A 19,958-nucleotide genomic window follows, 5' to 3' on the forward strand; every position below is an offset into this window, starting at 1 on the left:
TACAAGGTTTGTCCTTAACGTTGTATCTAAAGAAAGTAGCACAAAACTGGGTTTCTCTCCTCCTCTAAATCATCATCTAAAATAACAGAAGTCATGGGGTAGCTGGGTGACTCAGTTGGTTAAGCATCCAGCTCATGATCTCAGGGTCCTGAGATCGAGCCCCATGTTGGGCTCTGCACCAGGCATGGAGGCTGCTTAAAATTCACTCTCTCCCTCTGCCCTTCCCCTCCTATTCCCTCTCTCTATCAAAAATAAATAAATAAATAAAATAATGAAAGTCACAATTGTAATTCAACATCTGAATTGACATCAAAATGCTAAGTGACATACCCAAGGTCACATGGATGATGATGATGATGCTCAGAAAGAAACCAGGACTTTAATATTAACTAAAATGGTTAATTCAAAATCATAAAGTTTAAAAGATAAAGTATGCATAACTTAACTGGGAATAGTGGCTAGATAATTTGTAACTGCTATTCTATGCTTTACAATAAAGCTCTACTGGGTAGAATTATCATGAAATTAAGAACACCACTAGTTGTTAACTGGGGACTTTAAAACTTCTCTGAAACTACTTCCTTGATGTTCGATAGCTCAGCTGAGCCTCGCTGTGCTCAAATGTAATGAAGATAAATGAGATCCCAGACATCTTCTTGGTCTCAACAAAGAGATTCCTTTAAACTTAGAACATACGGTTTCAAAATGTTTAGTTCAAGCCCCAAAACGTATCTGTCCTCATCATTATTTATTTCTCATGTCAGCATTTAAGCTAGTGTTTCATCTTGTACAATTCCGATATGTTGTGAAGATAAAAGGGATGTTCTTTCAGGATAACAATTGTATTTGGTGCATTCTCAGTGATGCAGTGCACTGAGAGCACTCGAACATTACTCAGTGTGAGGAAAGCACAAAACTAACAGTAGAATATCTAACTTTGTTCATGTCAAGTTGATATACAGAACAGGACTATGGCACCAGTGTGCCACATCTGTAACAATACCTCTGTGGTATCAGAGAAACCTATGGCACTTTCTATAATCCAATCCTGACAGAAATTAAAAGGCAGCCACACATTTTTCCTTTAGCTTTTCCTTTTATACTCTCTATTTTTACAGCTTAATCTTTCACTTAAAGAGCCAAAGGACAAAAGGTTAACATCTGCTACATCCAGATAATAGTTTCAAGAGTCTCTATTACAATACTTTTCTCTCAATGTCTATGCTACCTAGAGCAATCTACACATTTAATGCAATCCCTTTTTTCAAAGAAATGGAACAAATAATCCTAAAATTTGTATGGAACCAGAAAAGACCCCGAATAGCCAGAGGAATGTTGAAAAAGAAAACCAAAGCTGGTGGCATCACAATTCCGACTACAAGCTCTATTACAAAGCTGTCATCATCAGGACAGTATCGTACTGGCACAAAAACAGACACAGAGATCAATGGAAGACAACAGAGAGCCAAGAAATGGACCCTCAACCCTCTGGTCAACTAATCTTCAACAAAACAGGAAGAATGTCCAATGGAAAAAGGAGAGTCTCTTGAACAAACGGTGTTGGGAAAACTGTACAGCCACATGCAGAAGAATGAAACTGGACCATTTCCTTACACCACACACAAAACAGACTCAAAATGGATGAAAGACCTCAAAGTGAGATAGGATTCCATCAAAATCCTTGAGGAGAATACAGGCAGCAACCTCTTCGAACTCAGCCACAGCAACGTCTTCCTAGAAACATCGCCAAAGGCAAGGGAAGCAAGGGCAAAAATGAACTACTGGGACTTCATCAAGATCAAAAGCTTTTGCACAGCAAAGGAAACAGTCAACAAAACCAAAAGACAACTGACAGAATGAGAGAAGATATTTGCAAACGACATATCAGATAAAGGGCTAGTATCCAAAATCTATAAAGAACTTAACAAACTCAACACCCAAAAAACAAATAAGTCAATCAAGAAATGGGCGGAAGACATGAACAGAGATTTCTGCAAAGAAGACATCCAGATGGCCAATAGACACAGGAAAAAATGCTCCACATCACTTGGCATCAGGGACATACAAACCAAAACCTCAATGAGATACCACCTCACACCAGTTAGAATGGGTAAAATTAACAAGTCAGGAAACGACAGATGTTGGTGAGAATGCAGAGAAAGGGGACCCCTCCTACACTGTTGGTGGGAATGGAAGCTGGTGCAGCCACTCTGGAAAACAGTATGGAGGTTCCTCAAAAAGTTGAAAATACCACCACCCTATGACCCAGCAATCACACTACTGGGTATTTACCCCAAAGATACAAATGTAGTGATCTGAAGGGGCATGTGCACCCCAATGTTTGTAGCAGCAATGTCCACAATAGCCAAACTATAGAAAGAACCTAGATGTCCATCAACAGATGAATGGATAAAGAAGATGTGATACACACACACAGACACACACACAAACACGATGGAATACTATGCAGCCATCAGAAAATAAAATCTTGCCATTTGTAATGACATATATGGAACTCGAGGGTATTATGCTAAGCGAAATAAGTCAATCAGAGAAAGACAATTATCATATGATCTCGCTGATATGAGGAATTTGAGAAACAAGGCAGAGGATCACAGGGGAAGGGAGGGGAAAATGAAACAAGACAAAACCAGAGACGGAGACAAACCATAAGAGCCTCTTAATCTCAGGAAACAAACTGAGGGCTTCTGGAGAGGAGGGAGGTGGGGGGGATGGGCTGGCTGGGCAATGGACACTGGGGAGGGTATGTGCTATGGTGAGCACTGTTAATTGTGTAAGACTGATGAATCACAGACCTATACTCCTGAAACAAATAATACATTATATGTTAATAATAATAACAAAATAAAATAAAATGTAAATACAAAAAAATAAACATTCATGTATAAAAAAAGAAAAAAAATATTTTTTTCTCTTTTAATGTGTAAGAACTACTTATAATTTCAATCAGTGATAATTAAGAACCTACGCTTCCTGGTCAGGTTGTCTCCGCATTCTCTAAAGACTCACAGGAAAAGAACAGTGGGGGAAAAAAACAGAAAAGAAACAGTGAAGAAAGAGAGATTTTGGCAAATTTCTGAATGCCTGAAAGCAGACAAAAGTGTGTGGCAAAGCAAAAACTAATCAAGTCCAAGAGAAGAGACTTTATAGTCTCAAAGACCTACCAGCCACCTGCAGTAGAGGACCTTACTGAGATCCTGCTTCAAACTATAAAAAAAAAAAAATTTTGATGAAGTAATCTACTTATATGATGATACTAAAGAATTATTTATTCTACTAGATGTAACAGTGGTATTTTGATATTTTTAAAAAGAAGTCCTTATCTTTTAGAAATACATCTCGAAATAGTTAGAGGTGGAATGATGTCTGAAGCTTGGTTAAAAATAAGGAGGGTGGAGGAACAGACGAAATCTGTCTTGGCCACATTAACAACTGAAGCTTCTATAGCTGATTGATAAATACAAGATCCATCTATCACTCTCTAGTTCTAGATATGTCTGAGTTTAAAAAAAAAAAAAAAACAGTAATAGGGGTGGCCTGGCTGGTTCAGTCAGTGGAGCATGTGACTCTTGATCTGGGGGTTGTGAGTTGGAGCCCCATGTTGGGTGCAGAGTTACTTAAAAATAAAATCTTAAAAAAAATGTAAACTTCTTTAAAATTTGAACCCTGCCCATCACTTTAAAAAGAAGAGAGAGAGAGGGAGAATTTCCTTTAAAAAAAAAAAAATAGAAAAGTACCACCCATAACACATGGTAGGAGGGGAACATGCAACAGAGATGAGAAATAAACAGTGATCCCAACAGGACTGCAGAGAGGATGCAAAGTTAAAGGCATGAACACCTAGAAGTAGAAGAGTTCATTAAAATTCTTTCTATAAGAAAGATCAGTCAGTTCCTCCTTTTCTCTGCACCTTTCCCCCAAAACAGAAAGAGGGCATGTCCTTAAGGAAAATAAACATATTATCTGGAGAGAATGAGTCCTCCTAGGGTGACTGTTGGCCTTACTCATTCTGGCGCCTGAATATTCCTGGCCTAACAGCCAGGAATATTCTCAAACCATTCACAGAGAAGCAGTCAGGTCCACCAGCTGACCACCTATGCCAGAGCTACGAAGAAGCCTTCTAATTTCCTCGTCCTCAACTATCAAAGGGCAACCCAGAATTACAAGACACATGGAAAAATACTAACACAAAGAAGAAAAACAAGATTAAAGAAAAACTGACCCTTGAAGAAATGGATTGCCTAGTGGATAGAAAAGAACTGCAAAATTCCAGATTTTACATCCATGATAAAAGAATAAGAAGAAGCCACAATCAACTCCTGGAAGTTAAAGTCAATTGCCAAAACAGAATACTTCATACAAGGATCAGAAAAGAAAGGGGGAGCCTGGTAGCTCAGTCAGTTAAGCATCCAACTCGACTTTGACTCAGGTCAGGATCTCAGGGTGGTGAGACTGACCCTGACCCTGACATCGGACTCTGCACTGGGGGTGGAGCCTGGTTAAGATTCTCTCTCTTCATCTCATTCTACCCTCCCCTGCCCCCTTCCCATCCCGTTCATTCACCTGCGCTCTCTTTCTAGAAAGAAAGGAAGGAAGGAGGGAGGGGAGTGGGAGGGAGGGGAGTGGGAGGGAGGGAGGGAAATCTGTAGAGAAAGAAAACAAAACAATAAAAAGTATGAAAAAAAAGTCACAGATTCAGGAAATGCAGAAAGTCCAGTGTCCAGACAACAGGAGATTATGAAAAATATGAAGAAATCAATCAAAAGAAAAGCAAAATTTTTTCAGAAAGAGATACATGGATCTTGAAACTAAAATTGTTCTTCTAGCGTACAGAAGGATGATCCAGACCTAGATGTATCTTCATATAACTACAGAACACCAAGAATAAAGAAAAAAAAATGCTATAAGTTTCCAGTGATAGAAACAGGTAATCTGTAAGTAACATCTCTGCTATAATTAAACAAATCTACACATAGTCCCCAAAACTTATCTTCTACTTCCACTCTCCAGAATACCACTCTCCCTTCTCTACGTGTCTTTCTTTTTTTTTTTCCCACCTGCCCCCCCCCACACACACACACCGAGGGACGCGGGGCACACGCACACGCACGGCCCAACGGGGCCACCGGGTAGCCCAAAAATATGGAACGCTTCACGAATTTGCGTGTCATCCTTGCACAGGGGCCATGCTAATCTTCTCTGTATCGTTCCAATTTTAGTATATGTGCTGCCGAAGCGAGCACTCTACGTGTCTTTCAAAATCTGATTCAAATCTTGTTCCTCTGCGAAGTGTTTCACCGAGCTGTTTACCTGAAAGTGATCTTACCCCCTCCCGCACCATTCATGTGACATGCAATCTGCATTACCTTATGCCTCACTTCTTGAACTGCTGTGCCCAACTGTTATTTCTCAGAATTTTATTCAAACTGTTGGTTCTCAGAAAATAAGGACATGTTCTTAAAATTTTAAATCTCCTACAGAATCTGCACCCAGGAGACATCAAATGCCAGGTGGCTGTGAAAGTAGTTCCTGGGGCATATCTTAACTCTGTTGCTTACATTTCGTCTTATCTTTTCCTAAATTCATGAGCAATTTTCTATTTGTATCTGTAACTAAAATTCAAGGACGTTTTAGAAGGAGGAAATACATGGAGGTGACACAGAGGTATTTGTTTCAAGCTCTCACACACTGCAAGTTATATCTTCTAACTGCAAACTACCTACCCCACACAGTGACCCACAGCGGTTTTTAGTGCCTGACAGTACAGCTCAAAGGAAGAGCACAAAAGGATCCCTTAGGGAAGGGGGTGGGAAGGTAGAGGAGATAGGCTGCCCTAAGTAGTGAAACAATTATCTTTAACCAGTATCAGTATTAGTAGTTACCTGTTCCTGATCGATATAACAGACCAGTCCAATAATAATAGTGAAATGAGGTCTGGGTCTAAAATTTTTACATGTCCGAATCAAAATCTAAAGATTTGATGAAGTAAAAAGGCTTATTATTACCATGTCCTCTCAAACTTTCAACATGTGCTGGGAAGGGACAAAAGATAAGAAACCTAGCTGGTTGAAGTGGTTAGGTTTAAAAAAAAAAAAAATTGATTGACTCAAATCTTGGAAGGAAGCTTTTTTCCCACCCAGTTTACTGTTTAGGGAGTGGAAAAAAAAAAGATTTTTAATTCTATGAATTCCCAAAGGAAGAGAGTATAAGTACATAAATGTTTTTGCAGTTCTAAACTAAGTCAGGTTGCCTTTCTTTGTGTCCAAGGGGGTTTAAAAAAAAAAAAAAAAAAAGCTGTTAAGTCTGGCAATAACTACCTAACTTTTCTGTCTTAGACTTCGAATACATGGTTCGGCTAGCAACCAAGGTAACAGAAGTGGACCATGTTCAAGAATTAGTTTTGTACTAGCTTTCACTAGAAATTCTAGGAAATGAGGAAGGAGGTTCTTTTAAGAATGTTTCCTTGCTGCCAGAGCTCTGACTAATTAAGAGGTACTAAGAGTTTCCTTCCTCAATATAGCCCCGACTCGATGTTTCAGAGGAGGTAAAAAGGCTGGGACTCAAAGCTGAGCTCCGACAAGAAATCTCATTAAGAACACCAGTCTAATAAAATTAAAAGACACTATTCCGAGGCAAATGAACTGTTACTCCAGTTTTCATTTGTTCTGAAGTTACAGGTGAAAGCCTAAAAGCACAGACACACACATCTACATTGCTCCCTTCTACACGCTGATGTTTTAAAAATCACAATATATTTTCAGCACTCCTGTTGCAGGACACGCTACCTTCTACCAATCTGTTACTGTTTGCAAATACAATGTATGCCAGACATCAAAAGGAAAGGAAACATGAAAAATGTGCCTTTCGGGAGAAGCATGAACATATTTGTAGCCTAACAGGACTTGAATAAAAATTGTTGAGGAATTATTAAAAACTGTAAGATAATATATTCTGACCTCTTTTTTAACCATACCTTCCATCATTTGCTTTATTGTTCTCGATACCGGAACCAGGTAAAAAGTATTTTTCCGAATATAAACGCAAAGCTACTGGCCTCGACCCTTCACGCTCACGACAGGTCTTATGGGGGGAAGGAGGGAGGCATCATTATTTAACACAACACTTCAATTCAAAGGTCTATAAATATTATTCTGAAGGTATTATTTTAAATTAACAGATGTTTCTAATACTTTAAGTGACCTTCAGTACGATGCTAAAATATCATTTTTGTATTTTAATAAAAAATACTTAGGGGGAAAAATATATATATTTAGGGAATAAATTTTAAAAATAATCACTGACAGCTATACATACACATCACGTAGACCTATACACATACACATTCTTTCAATTTACTGTGACATGGAAATCTTACAGGCATGTCATTTACCCAGAATGGGACTCCTTTTGATCCCCTAGTAAGAAGGGATGATTTGTGCAGATCTGCAGGGGAGCAGTACATTTCCTAAATACCACTTACAACTTAACTGGAGACCCAGAAGGAAAAGTCTAAACAATATTCTCAGAGTTCAGCGTGAGGAAAATTGAAAATATAGCAAATTATCTGGATCTTCAGCTCTCTTTCCCTTCAAGTAAACTTTAACAAGGAAAACTGTGTTCACCTACTTCAGACTACAGAATCAACAGCTTTCTAGTCAAGTTCAAACAGTAGTATTTCAAATGGCCTGTAAGATCATGGAAATACCAACACCTCGACTTGGAAAAAATACACAAAACACAGTAACTTTGAAACCTTCTCTTGAGTTGAGCCTTGTAGTTGATTACCAGGAATACTCACATGTGTGGGTTTTGAACTCCTGTAGGGTTGGGATTCAGAGTAAACCTTGCTGTAGATTTGAAAGGTGGATTTGCAAAATTCAACTTCAGTGCTTTGCGTTTACCTAAGAAATAACAAATAAAAAGTAAAAGTTTCAAGTACTATAAAACAGATACTCCTCTGAGGGCATAAGAAATTCATACCCAAAAAGCAGAAAAATTTGTTTTAACACATAGTTAATATCATATTTTGGAAGGCAACAAAGAATTTCTCGGAATTAAGAACAAGTATATAAAAATGAACTGAAGTTGTTATTAACCACAAATCACCCATTATCCTCCAAAACAATAGAAAACGCTTCAAGTTTATAGTGTTCAGAGATGCTAACACTTTTGCAAAGGAGAATACCACTATAAAAATCATTTACCTTGACAGATAGACTGAAAAATACTAAAACAGTACCACCTTTCCAGGGTTACCCTTCAACACCTTCATTTAATGACAGGATTTTCCCCCAAACACAATATGAACACTTGATTGAAGAATCCGGGAAGCAGTCTACAACCGTAATGAGCTAAAAGAAACACCAGGCCACTGTCAACTGCACGGTCACAACACAGGTATTTCAAATAATCTTATCTGGAGCAATGTCTTTGGGGTAGGGAGGTAAGGTAACCGTATCTCATATAATACAAACAAAATCTGTCTGGTAGAGAAAAGCCAAAAAATTCAGAAAAGATAAAACAAATATACAAAATATTTTATACATATATACATATACCTAGAGAATATATGGGTTTTTAAAATATATGTGTATTACATACATTTCTAAGTCCAATTATCCCAAAATAATCACTGTCTCCTAGAAACTATTTTCTATTTGTAGATACATAATCAGACAATACATTTTGTAACATGCTTTACTCCTTGACCACGTTTCTTCCTATCTCAATAAATCCTACAAAATCATTTCTTTGGGATTGTTCTCTATGGAGACTCTGCAACATAGCTGGGTTTTTAAGCATCTGCAGCACATCTTAGTTTCGCACAGATGTTAAGGATACTTTTCCCAGCATCCACTCTTCCCAGTTTCTTATGCCCGTATCTACCTTCTTAACTCCTCTGCCATCCAAACACTTCCCCGCCCCAGAGGATTCAGAAGATGTATGAAGGGACTCATTCGGCTCGGCCTAGTGGTTTCAATATCTGCAAGCTTGAATGCACCACACCAGCTGGACAGGGGCGCAGGCAAGAACACAGAGCTCCTGGCCGGGGCTCCTGGATCCACTCTCAGGCAAGGGCCTGTCGACAGGAGAACGTGAATTCCCAAGAAGACCAGACACGTCATTTTCAGAAGTAAGCACACTACAACATGAATTTCCCATGTAACTTGCCCACTCAGGTACCAAACATTTAAGTTTTATTTGACATCAAGTAGAGGGAGGCCATTCAACTACACGTCCGATAGGTACTCTTCTTGCAGCAAATTTAGCTGTATTAAAAAAGCAAAAGCAAACTCTGTATATTACCAAAAACAAAACAAAAAAAACCTTCAAAAAATTTAAATGAACGCTTGGGAAAATCCTTCCCATACAAAATGAGAAACTCTAAGTATATAAAGATACCACATAAGTCAAGAAAAATAGAGAATTTGGCAAGGGCGTGAACAGTAAAGCAAAACTGAGAAAAAATTATGAAAGGCACTCACTAACACCGAAAACATTTAAAAGTTTTGTTCATGTGAGGGGCGCCTGGTCTGTTAAGTCTGTTAAGCAGCCAACTCTTGATTTCAGCTCAGGTCAGGACATCCTGGGCCTGGGCCCCGCGTCAGGCTCCGTGCTCAGTGGGGGGTCTGCTTGGGATTCTCTCTTCCTCTCCCTCCGCCCCTTCTCAAACCCTCCTACCCCCCACACACTCTCTTGCTCTCTCAAATAAATAAATAAAATCTTTTTTAAAAAAAGTTTTGTTCATGCGAAATTGGCAAAGCATTGGTCTCATTTTACACGCACACCAATTTTTTTCAATGATCATGTGTTCATCAACGTGCCCAGGTAAAGAAATCACAAGTACAATACATTGCTGATTAAAAAGTAAGTTGATGTAATATTTTTCTGATGAAAGGTTCAGCAATATACAAGAAAAAATTTTCATGAAAATGTTCTTTTACTTCTTAGAAATTTGTCTTCAGGAAATATTTAAAGGCAGAGGACTCTCCCCAGGCCTTGTACCCTAACGGAATCTGCCTGGCAGGATCTGGAAACTGCGTGGGATTGCTGCCTTTCTTCCTTCAGTGTTCTCCTGCTTTGAATGGGTCTCTCTAGAACCCGGTTCCGAAGCCAGACCCACTCCTCGGTTTTGCAAGCAAGTAACCTGTCTTGTTTCCAGGTCTGCAGAGGGAGAGGAATTCTGCGTCACAAGGGATTGTACTCCGTCTCGCCCACACCTGATTTGGATGCTTTTGATGAGGAGACTGAAGCCTGTGGAACTGATGGTGTCTCAATCAGATCTGGGTTCGCACTGACACCGTAATGAGCTGCTGGTCTGGGAGCCGCTGGAGCAGGGTGAGCGTACTTTGTACACGGGGCAGGTGTGTACCATGAGTGAGATGTAAGTGAAAACGGTGGCCCGCAAAGACACCAGGTCCTAACCAATCCCTGGAACCTATGAATGTTATTGTATAGGGCAAAGTTTCTGGAGATAAAATTAAGGTAAGGACTTTGTAATCAGAAATCTGAATGAGCTCAATGCCCACAAACTCCTCAAATCAAAAGCTGATCACCACCTGTGTGTCTGACCCACCACAATCTCTATATGGTGAAAAACTGAAAACACACTTGGATCAAAGGCAGGACAATAACAGAACAAAGCAGCATTGTAAAAACCACCCAGAGAAAAACACCAAAATTGGCCCTTTCTTCAAAAGCTCACTTTGAGGGGACAGTAGCTATCCTCTGCAGGCAGATAAAATCTATTATGACAATTAAAACTCACTTAAACAGTTTCCTTCAAAATAAATATTTATATAAATACACACACATACACAGATTCCTTCTCAGCATGGCATTCACATTTAAAATAAACCGGGCCTTAAAGGACATTTCCTGCATAAATGGACAAGCACACAAATGCAACACAATGTAGCTTACATAAGCTAGATGTGGACACACTCCACGCTTCACATCTGCAACGATCTTGAGAGCCATCCAAGCATATATTCTGGTCATTCACCAACAAAACATGCTAAATAATTCTAGAGAAGTTCACAGCCTAAGCAGAGCTGACTCAGAGCCTGAAACTGGTGCCTGGGGGTGGAGGTTAAGGTCAAGCTACGTGGGCTCTCCCAGCAGGGCTCTGCACTCGCCAAAGGAGTTGCACTCGTTTTGAGATGAACTCACATGGCAGTCTTGAGAAGGAGAAGGAAAACCCCAGTCGGTCAAGCATGAGATTCGGGGAGAAGCAGAAAGAGACCACTTTTCACTACTTGAGCGAGGCGATCTCTGGCTATTTGATGAGCATTCCCCCCACCCCCCATTTCTTCTTCTCCCATTCACTTTCTCTAAGCAAGAACTTTTATTAGGACTTGTGCTTCTCATCTTTCTCAAGGGCCCCCAGAACCTAACCCCTAAAGGCAACTATGCACTCAGTTATTTTTAACAACAAAACTATAAGCAAATATGACATTAGAGCAACATGGTTTTTGTTTGTTTGTTTGTTTTTTGTAAAGCCTGCAACAACTTCCACAGGGAGTAAAGGGCATAAGGAAGAGAGTGATACTACACTGTCCTGTGGAGAGTTTTAGAAGCTAACAGAGATTAAAATATTTGTACAACAAATGTTGATCGAGGAAGATTATTAATTTGTGATTATAATGCCCCCTTGGGTGAGACTGTCACCAAATAATCAATTCCTAACCAGTCAACAGAGATAAACAGAGCCTCCCTTTTATCTACAGCAGCACAGAAACCAGGCATGATCAAACATCTTAAATTATTCATATGGAAGGAGCTTCCTGTGAGAGAAGACTTCCTTGTATACTTAAAAACTTCTTCAGTGCCTGATACAGAAAATGCTTTCGAATGTGTATTAGATCAGTCTAACAATAAATTTCACATGGAGAGCCCCAGACAACTCAGATGTGGGGCAAATCAGCTGGAATAAGTTTCTGCTGTTTATAACCCAGAACCCTGACTCTTAAGGACAACAGTATTTGTCCTCATCCCGTATTTCCAAGGCACTGCCATATCCCTTAGAGTAATACTGCCCAACTTCCTTATGTTGTGGCTCATACAGAGTATGTGGACAGCTGTTCAACACACTGGGGGGATCAGAATCACAGCCGGCTCGGTGCTGGGCGAAGCGGCTCAGCAGCCTCATGCCCTGCTCAGCCCCTCCAAGGACTTGGGATCCACCTCCCTGCACCACCCCTGACATTCTGGTTTCAAAGTTCTGTCTTAAGAAAACACCCAGAAATTTTAAACAACCTTTCCAACACCATCCATATCCACCTTCCTCAGACTTCTCATTAGAGAAGCAGTCCCAAGGACGGGATCTTCAAGAAGATTCCAAACCATGATTCCGAAGAACAAGGATTTGTCCAAGCATATCCACACCCACCTGAGAATGTTTTGCTCTTACTCTGACCGGAGCACAAAGCATAGACTCACAGAACACTGAAGGTGGAAGACATCTTTCAATTTTATTTAGCTTCAGCAAAAGGACAAAGAGCCCTGAATAGTCTCCCTCCACTAACTTCTCAAGCAATACACACCTTTAACATCACTTTCCACAATCAGCTAAGCCGACCCAGTAGCTGAGGTCAACGTCAGTCAAAAATGCCATCCAAGGGCAGCAGAGAGTCTACCAACCAACCAACTATGGACAATGACCACTCTCTGCGATCCAGGTTACCAGAGACACCCCTCCCCAACCCTCCACAAATGAGGAAAAAGTAGTATATTTCCTAAGCACTATCTCTAGTTTCCAAAACATCAAAACCAGCCTGTCCTCAGAGAGATCCTATGTTCACACAGGGTCCACCTTGTCACCCTCTCCCACCCTTCTCAAGCCTGTTCCCATCATCAAATTGGGAGTGATTTTCTGTTCTAAATGTTTAACTCTTGATTTATCTTTGAATTCTACAAATCACCTGTAACAGGTACAAAACAGCAGTTCAACCAATATTTACTGAATTAGAATTATTAGCTGTTGTTTTTTGGTTTTGGTTTTGGTTTTGTTTTTTGTTTTTACCATCATTGCACTACCCTCTCAAACAACCTAGTGGGCTTATTTTCTTTTACATCATAGGAAAGCAAGATTCTGCTGTCCTTACAGTCAGAATCAGACAGCCAGATTCTTCCCACCAACCGGTAAGAAAGGAGACCATCTCTAAACTATGGCAGTCGATCTACATGTCTTCAACAACAGTGGTTTCACCAAATTTTACTGTTTTCTTATGTAAAATGTCTTATGGTCGATGGCAGTAAAGATGACTGAAGTGCAACAGATGCATCTAGAAGGTGGCCTTTTTGATATAATGTTAATGGATCACCAGGCAGTATGTGTAGATTGCTACCAAAAAAGCCATCAATGAATCACCTCTTTACAAGGTGACTTTGCTGCTCCTCCCGTCCAGAGGCGGGGTCCATTTCCCTACTTCTTGAATCAGGCTGGGCTTCGGACTCGCTGTGACCCCAAGAATACAGCAGAAAGGACGTTGTAGGACTTCCAGAGCTAAGCCTTCCACGTTCACCCCCTTGGGAAGTGACCAAGTCTAAAGGTGAAGCTCAGTCTAGCTTCCTGGGCAATGAACATCCATACGCACCAAGAGGTCCAGAGGTCCCAGCCGTCCCACCTGAGCGTAGGCTCCACCAACAGACCTACTAACTAAACGCAGACACGTGACAGAGCTCAGGCAAGACCAGTACAACCACCACCCAACTAACAAACAGAACCATAAAAACTAAATAGCTACTCTTTAAAGCCACTGCTCAGAAGCCAAAGGAGCTAGGGAGGAATCATCAAAAAGCAATGAGAACCAGTCCCTCTTGTGGCTGCACAATCCCGGTGCCAGCACAAGGGAGCTCCTAGAACCTAGCACACACTGAAGCGAGAACTGGCACTACAACGTAGACATCGCTCATAGAATACCTTCAGAAACATGAGTGACTGACCTACCAGGAGCCAGAGCATCCCAGCAGGGGCAGAGGGAAAAGGACTGCTGAAATTCCCATTTCCCCCTCAGCTCTATCTCTTAGTACCTCATTTTCAAAATAGAGTATCCAGAGTCACTTGTTAAATTATCTGCAATCACCAGTTATAAAATGAGGAACACAATTTCAACTAGGCAACTTCACATCCAAACAACTTCAGAAATGAGGAAATAAAGTGGTATAGAAGAACTTACCCTCATTCCCTTTTCCACCACGAATCCTACAGTGGTGAGTGCCCTAACTTAATTGATAAGCTCAAGTAAGTTGAGAGAGTAAGACAGGAAGGATGTGAGATTTGGAATCAGAAGAAACAGACAACTTTGTCCGTTTCCTCCTAGACCGGCATCTCAGTCAATTCGAGTATTAAACAGGTCACCATCAGCTAATACTATATCGTCCCCCTCCTCTGCCAGCCTTTGATACGTAAGAGTGAACAAGTTCCAAAAACTTTTAAAAATCTAACTTAGAACTCTGAACTCCCATCAATAAAGGAAAACACGGTCACTCATCCATACAGCTAAGCAGTTTGGAAACTGGATTGTTCTGAGTTTAAGAAACCAAGGGGGGAAAAAGTGCCAACAGGCCCTTTTAGCACACAGTTCAACACTTCTGTGTGTAAGATGGATTGGGGGCAAGTCCGATGTCATTACTGACACAGCCACAGGTGCAGAAATATCACAGTTATACACAAGCTGTTGTGTCAGGTAATACGAAGACAGATAAGGCAGCTGACCTGTCCACAAAGCCTGTTTTGTTCGGTATCCTAGCAAAATCAAAAACGAACATGGCGGGAGGAGGCTAAGTGACAGGAATGGGGAGAATATTACTTCTGCTAGACAATAATTGATTATCACTGAAATACTGATAAAGATAAAACAGGGGTGTTTCTGTGGTCAAGTACTAGAGGCATCTGTAAAATCACGACAAAAACAGTCCCTTACTTGCCTGCCATGTGATGCCGGGCTGGGGCTCACCTACCTTTAAGATATAATGATAGCAACTATGAATAGTAACTATGAAAAAAATGGTAACTACTCTGATATTAGCTGTAAGTATCAAAACCTAATTGAAAAGTTAGTTAAATTGGTAAGTTCTCCAAAAAGGGAAGAACCGGAAAGAATGTGTCTGATACCTTTTAAACCAACAAAATATATGAGCAACAAAGGAAGCAAGAAATTCAGCTTGCTTTGTAGATTCCCTTCAACTCCTGTGCCAATAAAAATCCCTGTTCTTACCCAAAGCCAGCATCCCGATGGTGTTCAGTTAGAAGCTAGGAGCCCCGAATGGGGCAGTAAAGCCAGGCTACCCGGTCTTGACACTCAGCTCTACTACTTACCAGCTATGCTCCTGGGCAAGTGACTTCGGCTCTCTGCCACGGTCCCCACTCCTGTGGCACAGGACTGATGTTCCCCTCCTCTGAGCAGGGCTGGCGGGAGCAAAGGTGTTACTGTGGCTGACACAGTCAGCCGTCACTCATTCGCTCCCACCCTGCATTAGCAGTTGTGTCCGGGTTTCTGGAGGCAAGGTCCTGGACCAGGGTGGGAGATCACGGATAACCATGCTTCCTAAACGTTAAACATTTTCCTCACCTGACAGGCTTGGGGCCTCGGAGGCTCTGCTGCCAAAGAAAGAACCGAAATAATTCACTCTCACCCCTGTCCACCTCTGGCAGATGATTCCTACAGCTCTTCTCGGGTAGAAAGATTTCTGTAACCTGGAATACCAAGGACTCTGCCATTCCTCTACCAGGGCCTAAAGGGACACTGCTCTGACACAAAGGCGTAACCATTTCTAGCAGATTCTGTGGACTCCAGGCAAAGGCAAAAAAGAGCATTTTACTGGTTGGAGGCTGCACTTCAATAGAAGACCTGGTTTGATTAACAAAAGTTTTCAGGGAGAGTCTGCAGGCTGAAAAGCTTCAACTCGCTCCCAAAGGTGATCATCCAACATGGAAAAAGAAAATTTTTTAATTCATCTTCCATCGCAGTAAAATGGAGAGTTTACCAAGTTTCATGGAATGAAGCAGACAATATGCCCTAACATCCTTCCAAACCTAACATTAAAAACTCATACTGAGGGGCACCTGGGTGACTCAGTGGGTTAAGCCTCTGCCTTCAGCTCAGGTCATAATCCCAGGGTCCTGGGATCGAGCCCCACATCAGGCTCTCTGCTCAGCAGGGAGCCTGCTTCCCCCTCTCTGCCTGCCTCTCTGCCTACTTGTGATCTCTGTCAAATAAATAAACAAAATCTTTTAAAATAAAAAAGAAAGAAAGAAAGAAACTCATACTGATTCTTCATTCTTGGGTTCCCCTAACCATCAACTCTGACATTAATTGCGTGCCCCTCTATGGTCACCAGTAATTTTACCTCAATTATGCACAATGTCACTATTATGAGTTTCTGCAGACAGACACACCTTTGAGCTAGCAATTAATTAAAGCCAAAACGGCGCCCCACTTGGATCAGACTCTGCTCCGGACGTCTACTACCAACGAGCAAATACTAATTCTGCAGCCTAAACTGGCCAAGGCCTGATTAGTCCAAACTTCAAAAATATGGGAGAGCCAGCTAATTCAGGATTACCAACACAGCGCAAATGCCAAGGCTTTATTGAAATAAGCAGGACTTGAATGCCCCTCCACACGGTCATGCTACTGGAATCAACAAGCAGAGCCTTGACTTTGGATTGCCACAGTCCCCCTTCTCCTGTGAGGTCCCCAGGTTCACTGAGGGGAAAAAGAATATACCTCTGTACCTTTGTCAAAACCACACAGCCCCAGCTGAAGTCATAACCTTCTGAAATGACCAAGAGTGTGTGTGTGTGGGGGGGGTCCTCTATCAGCTAAAATTAACAATATTTCAATCTCCAACAAAACAGGAAAAGCTTATCCAAGACAAACCCCTCCTTCCAGAAGTCATGCACCAAGGGTTTTGGAAGCACAGCCTCTGTAGGAATCCGAGTGGGAATTCCAGCTACACGTTACACACCCACCTTGCGAAGGTTCCAAATGGATGCCAAAAAGGTGTCACCTGTTACTGCCAACACAACTCCACCCCCAGTTTCGGGGAGAAGAGAAAGAATGTGCTAATAATTCTGAGTTCTTCATTTGGCCCCTGCTTGTGCCGCGTTCTCTATTAGACCACTGCCCTTCACAGCTCTTTCATCCTAAGACCTGACCTGGGGGCGCCGGGTTGAGCATCCAACTCTTGGTTTCAGCTCAGGTCGTGATCTCGGGGTACTGGGGTCAAGCCCTGTGTTGGACTCACACTCAGAGCACAGTCTGCTTGGGACTCTTTTTTCTTCCCACTCTGCCCCTCCCGCTGTTCTCTCTAAAATAATTAAGTATTAAAAAAAAAAAAAAAAAAGCCTGACCTACACACCTGCACAAATTCCATTCCCACAGACACACAGCAACCATTAGGGTGATGAGGGTCCTAGCCAGGACAGGAGGATGTTCATACCAAGTCAGTAAAGGTACTCAGCACCCTGTTCCGGGTGCTCAGAACACTTTAAAATCCATGTCAAGGGGCGCCTGGGTGGCTCAGTGGGTTGAAGCCCCGGCCTTCAGCTCAGGTCATGGTCTCAGGGTCCTGGGATCGAGCCCCGCATCAGGCTCTCTGCTCAGTGGGGAACCTGCTTCCTCCTCTCTCTCTGCCTGCCTCTCTGCCTACTTGTAATCTCTATCTATCAAATAAATAAATAAAATCTTTAAAAAAAATAAAAATAAAAATAAAAAATAAAATCCATGTCATGCCTAAAGCAGCCAAACCCACAAGGCATTTACATTAAGCCTTAAACCTGTGAACATGTCAACAGGGGCCCCACGGAGACAAGTGAGACATAAACGCTGTGTTGATCAAACCCACCAAGACGTGCTGTGCGGGATGGTCAGTGGTCCTTTCTTCTGGGCTATACATAGGCCATGTGGTGACCTCTACCTCCCAGTAAGACCCCTCAACATTCTATTTAAACTCTTCATCAGCTCCCCAAAGTTTCAAGTTTCTATCTTACCACATACCAGCAGCACAATATTAGGACTTCTGGAAAATCATCCACACGACGGACTCATGCTTCTTGGTAGCCACCTTTCTAGTGGGACGAGGCACATGACACATACACTTATGAAAACTGGGTCAAGGAAAGTCAGAAGGCTTGTTCCAGCTGTCACCAATACCCCGGGGCCCACGCCACTGGCTTCCAGCCCACCTCACTGTCGGGACACACCACACAGCAGATATTCTCAGAACAGCTGGCTTGAACTCTAACTAAAGGAACCAAAGTGCCCACTGGTCTCTAGCTTGGTAGACCCCACTATCTACCACCACCATTTTAACGTCCAGCCCCCCAGAAATGAAACAGGCACATTAATCGTATTTCCTAACTACACCATCAGTCTTGTTTCAATCCGTGCTTCAAACCTTTTTCATATGTGCCATGACATGAGGGAAAGAACACTTGTACAACACAGTGGAGGGAACACAAGTGTGTTCTTGGCTAAAAGCCAAGTGTGTTCTTGGCTAAAAGCCACCCACCCGAGCTCCAGTGAGTAGCCAAGGCCAGAGGCCAAGGAAGCTATGTTTCCGCTGACAGGTAACGTGCTCACGGCAGCACCCAAACTGAGGAGCCACCGCAACAACCAGATTGCACTTGTCCCTCTTGAAGAGTTTACTTAGAATAATATTAGCCACGAAACAAAGTCAGATTCTTATCGAACATTATTTTCTTCCTTTGTCTGCCTGAAATACCAATGAGGATTCCGACCCATCACAAATAACTCTTCCAGACTCAATCCTATGTGAACTTCACTAATGAGTGGGTTAGGATAAAGAAAACTGTAAGACACAGGTAATTCAGCATCACAGTGAAGGTACGTACTCCCTTGGTCCTGGGAGGTGGGGCATACCGATCCTTTTAACAGAAAATCAACCATCCACTGTCTCAATGATACTGGCACCCATTCTTCTTCCAGGTGGAAGTGTAGACAAGCCCTCATGGAAACCTGACAGATTCGAAGCTATGGGTCTGCTGTGTGCAAAGTAGTTTTGCTACAGCGTCTGTGACGTAATGAAAACTATGCCTGGTACTTGTCCCAGGTACCTGGCTCGGCCACTGGAATATTCCAAGTGATAGAAGTGTCTTTTGTTATTCATAACAAGCCCCTTCCTTCCTACCAAACCAGAGATTATGCTAATGAGGTGACAGGGCATGGGGACTCCCCCACGGGCACTACACCTACCTAATTTCAGGATGGGAGGCTGGCCTCCAGAAAAACCAACCTAGTGCTAAGAGCAACTTTCAGTCCCATTCCCTAACCTCCATGGAGGGGAGAAGGGCTGGAAATTGGCCATCACAATGGTCAATGATTTAATCAATTGTGCCTACAGTGCAACTTCCATAACCCCCCTCCCTCCACAAAACAAGGAGCTGCAGGAGCTTCCAGCCTGGTGAGCACTCAAAGTGCTAGAAGGACGACTTCCCCAGAGAAGGCATGAAGCTCTTCGCCCTCTCTCTCCATACCTTGCCCCACACATCTCTTCCATCTGACTACTCCTGAATTGTTTCTTCTATAATAAACTGATAAAAATAAGTGTTTTCCTGAGTTCTGTGGGCTGTTCTAGCAAACAACGGAACCTGGCATTGGAGTCATGGGAGCCCTCCAATCCATGACTGGCCAAGCAGACCTGGGCACCCCATTTGCGGCTGGATCTGAAGTGGGGGCAGTTTTGTGGGGCTGACCCCTTTAACCTGCGGGATCTGATGCTAAACACAGCTACGTACTGTTAGAATGGAACTGAACTGTTGGCACACTCAGCTGACATAAAAAAATTGGGGAACTGTGCTTGGTATCAAAACACTGCATTGTCAAAAACTGAAACACTGAAAAGTGAAGAATATTAAGTCAGTTCAAGAAATAAATATTTTCCTATTTCCATTAATACTCATGCTTGAT

General features: G+C 42.0%; 1 protein-coding gene across 1 annotated transcript in view; it reads right to left on the reverse strand.

Annotated features, from left to right (window-relative positions):
* The window catches only part of MAP2K4 (mitogen-activated protein kinase kinase 4), a 133,921-nt gene that overhangs the window by 91,091 nt on the left and 22,872 nt on the right, over positions 1–19,958 (reverse strand). Inside the window, exon 2 of the mRNA XM_080826032.1 lies at positions 7,820–7,922. Coding sequence (XP_080682158.1) covers positions 7,820–7,922 — 103 coding nt within the window. The remainder of the gene's footprint in view (positions 1–7,819; positions 7,923–19,958) is intronic.

The sequence above is a fragment of the Martes martes genome, assembly GCF_963455335.1.
Source record: "Martes martes genome assembly, chromosome: 16".
Lineage (NCBI taxonomy): Eukaryota > Metazoa > Chordata > Mammalia > Carnivora > Mustelidae > Martes > Martes martes.